The sequence below is a fragment of the Triturus cristatus genome, chromosome 3_1, assembly GCF_964204655.1.
Source record: "Triturus cristatus chromosome 3_1, aTriCri1.1, whole genome shotgun sequence".
Taxonomy (NCBI): domain Eukaryota; kingdom Metazoa; phylum Chordata; class Amphibia; order Caudata; family Salamandridae; genus Triturus; species Triturus cristatus.
Window position 1 is genome coordinate 878062848 of NC_140583.1, and position 6000 is coordinate 878068847.

Here is a 6000-nt window from a genome sequence, read left to right on the forward strand (position 1 = left end):
TCGGCGTCTGTGAGGCTACACATGCCATGCTCTCTCCTGAAACCCTTCCAACATTCACATTCTTCGTACATATACCAGCAAAGGTTGCTCGAACGGCGCACTGTCTGTGGAGATTTTAAATAGAGCTGAAAACATTTGAACATAATTCACATCGTCAAGCCACTGACCTGAGGTGCCTGGGGGTGTCTGCTTGGTTGGGAAGATTTGCTGCTCACTTTCTGTTAATCTGCCCTAATGCATGCCGATCGGCTGCGCATAGTTGTGACACACATGGCATTCATGTTTCATTTTTATTTACAATGGTAGAGAGCCGATAACGAGACCCTGTCCCGCCCACACCTCATTGCCACTGAGCGTGAAGGAGAGAAGGGAGAGAATGTGGCTTAACGGCTAGGGCGGCCGACTTTGTAGCTGGGAACCAGGTTCAAGCTTCGGCGTCGGCTAAACATCTTGTGATTCAGTTAAATAAAGGGCCTTCCGCTGTGCGGAAACACGTTGACGTGTTTGCACCAAGCAAGAGGGGCCCAGCTATAACCTTGTTCCTTGCAACACTCGTGTGGAGTCCTTCGATTTCGACAGCTGCTGTGAGTGGAGTATTAATAAATCACCCGTGCGATTGTCGCCTCGAACATGTGAGTCTTCTTATTGCTCAGAGCCCTGCGCAGGGCCTACTGTGACCGGTGTTTATTGTGTTCAGTGGTTTGTTGTGAGTGGTGGACAGTGTGAGGCTGTGAGCAAGGGGGACTCTCATTGGTACCGGTGCTGAACACGGACGGCTGCCATAGGTTTTGATGCAGAACAGGACGGCTGGTATTGATGGGAGTGAGCAGGGTGCAGCGGAGAAGATGGCGGACACCGTGGAACTACACAAGCTGAAGGTGCGTAAGGGTAGTGGTAGTTGTCTCTTGGTTTGAGAGCTACCTGTACTCGTGCTTATCTGCATGATCCAGTGAACGGGGGCTGCCCTGGAAATCTTTTTTATATTTCATGTTGTTAAAGGGGCTGCCGGTACTGGGCACTATGGAGTATGGATGAGCCTCTTTTTGGGGCTGTGAGCAGCACCGTTTTAATGTGATGCGAAGTGGTAGCTCAGGCAGTTCTTGCAATCTTAAGAGTCTATTATGTCTGTTGTTGTGCGGGCGATCGGTATGCTTGGTTTGGGTGCAGGGGGAATTTGCTTGTCCTCACTGTTGTAGAAGGAACAGGTTGAGTTTTTTTGGGAGGGTAGGGCGTAGAAGGCATAGTCGTCTGTGCTCGTTGACTTGGGGGTGATAACCATATATTAAGTTACGCGACCTGATTTGCCTTTACTTAATGGTGTCTGCTGAGTATGGCTGAACCCGATAGTGGAAAGGTGGCAGTGTATGTGAGAACATGGGGCGTATTCCCTGTAGATAGTACTGTCAGGGTGCTATGCCTGTTCTTCGTAGTGCGAGAGGGATTTGCCCGTTTCTATCTAAGAGTGTGTTTAGTGTGCTTTTAAGGTGGCGTTGCCTGTACTTTGCTGCCTGGGGTGCACCCTGCTTGCTCCTTGTTGAGTGAGACCTCTTCATGGGATTAGGAAGGCAAATTTCCCATAAGTAGCATCAGGAGACGTTTATTCGGGATGATGGGCAGGGGTTTAGTCACAGTGCATTTTTGGGGGTTTCATTCCATAGCTCCTTTCTTCCAAATCAGGCTACTTTAAAAGACGTGACACTGTGGTATTTAGAGCTTATTAAACATGATTACCGTGTGACACTGTATTTGTGTTCCAATTTTCTACTAGTACCACCTAGAGTATGACTTGACTGCTCCCTATAGCTATCTTTGGAGAGCAGAGTTTACAAAATTGATAACTCCGTGATCCGAAAGAGATGAAATATTGTCAAGACAAGTGGTTTTGCCCAGTAACCACCTAAATCCCAATCACCTAAATAAATGGTCTCAATCCAAGCATGCCTATTTCCGGTGCGACCAAAATATTTAGGGGCCTTAAAAATGGCCTCCATACAGAAAGCTCATGCTAGGAACTAAGAAACTTGACATCTAATCTCTGCTTTGTCGCTTTACCTGAATGCGTAGGAAATAAACACTATATTATTAATCCGAGCAGGGCTCACAATACTAGGATTGATGGACCCTTATTCTTGCCATTGGAATCCCTGCCAGTTGTGGTCTAGTAGGTTAGTTGAAAACTATTTGAGACACCATTTTTAATCCTGGCCTCTCCATTCGACTACATTTTATTGTATTGGACAGTCAAATTTTGAACTTCTTCTGAATCTTTTTACGTTTTTTTTTTGCAGGGCTGTGAGTATTTAAAACCGAACTGCGTACTGAAAGTTACTTGTAAGTGCGTGGGGGAAGAAACTGGACTGGCTGCTACTTGGGGAGGGGAACAGCGCCAGACCGCATTGTCCTACCAAAATGTAATATGGTGATAAAGTAACCACCTTTGGAGCAAGTTTTGCTGTTTTTCCTACATTAACAAACTGTTTGATCTTGGGCAAATTGTACTCTCCCTTCTAATCTGTTCACTCACCTAGGAATATGAAGCCCTTTGACACATGCTCAATGAAACAAGTAACACAACGCATATTCCTAGGGCAGACCCACCAGGATGGTTTTCATTCACTGATTCTAGTGCTCATATTCTGTATTACCTGCTCTTAGGGTGAAGGTGCTTCGTAAACTGAACTGTACATGACCCTTTCCCCATGGAGGGCTTAAGGAGTGAGAGTTGGACACTGCTGGGAGACTCCGTTTCATATCAGGCCTCGAGAGATCTACTCGATATTGTGAGTTAGATTTAATCAGGGCGAGCTATTTTTAGCACCTTCTGGCTCGGCCTCGTGAGAAACTCACTGACAAAGAACAGGTGTTCTGTTCATTCAGAAAGTGAATGAGCAGTAAAAATGCCTTTAAATCTGGTTTCTATCTTGTTACGTTTAATGTGTGTTCAAAGACGGAGATCGCATGCCAGCGTATGTGTACTTACAAATTGCTGCTTAGTTTGTCATGGAGATTGGTGTTTACAAAATCCTATATCTTTACAGTAAGAGAAATAAAATATAAACTGTCTTGCATTCGAGCTGGTATGTAGACAGTGTCACACTGAAGACTGTAAGATGTCACTTTTTTCTATAAATAACTCAACAAAAAGAAGGAGACAGGGGGCGCTTATAGGTCCAGCATACGAGTCCCTAGGATATATCAATTCTATCAAAAAGGTATGCAGTTCTTTAGGATACAGGAAGAGAGAATTAGATGAATGGTTGGTATCTATATATGTCCAAAGGTTGGAGACAGGGTCTCCTCCTTGTGGAACTGGGGCCTCACACACATGGCAGGGTGCCATGCTTCATCATAGGGCTTGCTCCTCGTCAGGCTGGAGCTGCAATGCCTGGCGGGCACCCTTTCAGGGGCTCTTTATCGGAGATCTTCTGTAATGTGAAGTGCAAGTGTAGATGTGTGTGTAGAGTGAGTGAATCGTGTAAGGAAGCTTGAAATTAAAAGGGGACTAAGTAGTACTCTAAAAAAGTTTTAATCAGTGAGTCAACTAGTATGGATTTCTGTAAACAGGCCATAAATCTTATTCTTATCTTGTCACGTTTATTCAAAGACACAGTGTCATGCTCCGTCTTCTGAGGGAGCTTGGTGTTTACTTTTCTTTCTCTGCCTTTAAAGTGAGAGGATTTATATGACAGTCTTACTGGATACTGAATTGTGCAAGTATTTCTAAATTAGCAAGACTCAAGTGAAGCACACATTTTGTTAATTCTGAAGCGTGTTGGAAATAAATACTTATAATATGAGCAAAACAAATCAGTACACTAGGTGATGCCATTTCCACACTTTGTTTGTGAGCTGTATAGTTTTATTAGAAAAGGTGTATATTTATGTAATGGGCATTCCAATTGAGAATGCGTTGTCTATAATGGCAGTGTGTTATCACACTATGCACACTCCATTCCACGCCACCCTACTCTGCACCAGCCCAAGCCACTGCACTCCACACCACTGCACGCTACGCCACTGTACTCTACTCTGTACCACTCTTCTGTATGCCAGTGCACTCTACGCCACTCTACTCTATGCCACTCTACTCTATACCACTCTACTCTACACCACTGCACTCTTCGCCTCTGCATTCTACACCACTCCAGTCTAGTCCACTTCAATCCACTCTGCACAACTCCACGCCACTAAACTCTATGCCAATAAACTCTATGCCAGTGCACTTTACTCTGTAACCCTCAACTCTAGGCCAATCCGCTGTATGCCACTCTAATCTACTCTTTGCCACTGCACTCTACACCACTTTACGCCATTATACTCTATGCCACTCTACTCTGCACCACTCCACTCTATGCCACTTCACTCTACTCTGAAATAATCTACTCTACACCACTGCACTCTACTCAGCTGCACTCCATGCCACTCTACTATGTGCCACTCTATTCTACGTCACTGCATTCCGGCATTGCACGCAGCTGGATTCTATGCAGCTGTGCTCTGTCACCATGCTCTGCAACACTCTGTGCCACTCTACGCCACGTCAATGCACTCTACTCTGCAGCACTGCACACCACTACTCTGCACTACTACATTCTATGGCTATTTACTGTATGCCACTCCACACCACTCTACTCTGCATCTCCGCACTCTACGCCACTGCATTTACTAAGCAACACTCTAATTTACGCCACTATATTCTAGGATGCTGCATTGTAAAATGCTTAATTCCATGCTGTTGCACTCTTCGCCATTGCACTCTAACACGATAGTCACAGTGTAACACAATACAGCAGCACATGAAACATAGTAATAGAACAGCACAGAAAAAAACACGACTGCATCACCTGCACACCAAAATGCAACACAACAACTATTCAATATTCTTGTCTCAAATACGTTTTCATAATAATTTGCTCAAATTTGTTTGCTCCAGTTCCTGTCTTACTTGCCACCAAGAACATGAAATAGTGCAAGTCAAACATGTTTTGTAATCAATTCAATTCATCTCTATTCGATTACGCGTCATAATCATAAAAGATACAGACATAAAAGCCAAATGAAAAACCTTAAAAAAATTCAAATATCCAGTCCACCTTATTTCGTTCGTGTAATCTAATGACTTCAATACCATGAACAGTTCCAACAGAGTCAACAAAACTGTTTCAGAAAACTGAAACAAACAAGCTTCCTTAAAATTAGATGTTAATAAGCAGAGGAAATTATGCTCTCACATACTCAGTGGCTTTCTTTTCTTGGGGTGCAAACATGTCAAGCTGAATTGTCCTACATATCATACAAGAGGAGAATATGTCAATATAAAACATTGGACACCACGGGGCTGGTGGAGATATCACCGATCACGTGAGTTCTGTCTCACGAAACCTTAACTTAAAGAAGCCCTGAAAAACAGTTGTCATCACCTCGTACAAAACTAGACAAATAGGATATGTTCTTCCTGATTTATAAAGCGAATATCTTTGCTAATCTGGAAGAGAAGTATGCAAAAGAATATATCTAAATTATCTTCTCACCGTAGAACCTGCGAGTGGATCCTTCATGCTGCAGCCTTCCCCGTGTGCTCTTTAACCTTTGGTCAGCCAACTGAAAACGGGACACTTCCGGTGCTCATCGGTGATACGATAACCATGGTAATTACAGGACTTTTCTCTACACAACCAGGAAGCAGCTGGCATGGACTTTACTCCTATTTATTTGACTGAGTCGGAGTTGCTCTAATCTGTGGTTTCAAGGCACTGTTGAAAACCTCGTAATGAGATGTATCTATTTCAGCTCACACTTCCTGAACGTGGATTAATTAATGTTATGAAATCACAGCTCCCCAGCCACTGGTTCCATGTTCTGCGTCTGTCTTCTCAAATCACTTCTATTGGACAGGGATACCTTTCTTCCAATAAATTAGCGGTCCGCGGATCCACCAAACTTAGTATTTGCAAATGTAGTTGAACTGAAACTCGTAGATTCTATGACTTTTAAACTAAA

At 43.7% G+C, this 6000-nt stretch overlaps 1 protein-coding gene across 5 annotated transcripts in view; it reads right to left on the reverse strand.

Moving 5' to 3' along the window:
• NOSTRIN (nitric oxide synthase trafficking) overlaps positions 1 to 5653 on the reverse strand; it is a 365313-nt gene extending 359660 nt beyond the window's left edge. For all 5 annotated transcript variants that reach the window (XM_085645377.1, XM_085645374.1, XM_085645376.1 and 2 more), the window contains exon 1: positions 5532 to 5653. In XM_085645377.1, the coding sequence (XP_085501503.1) occupies positions 5532 to 5558 (27 nt within the window). In that variant the 5' untranslated portion in view covers positions 5559 to 5653. The remainder of the gene's footprint in view (positions 1 to 5531) is intronic.
• Positions 5654 to 6000: the final 347 nt, after the last annotated feature.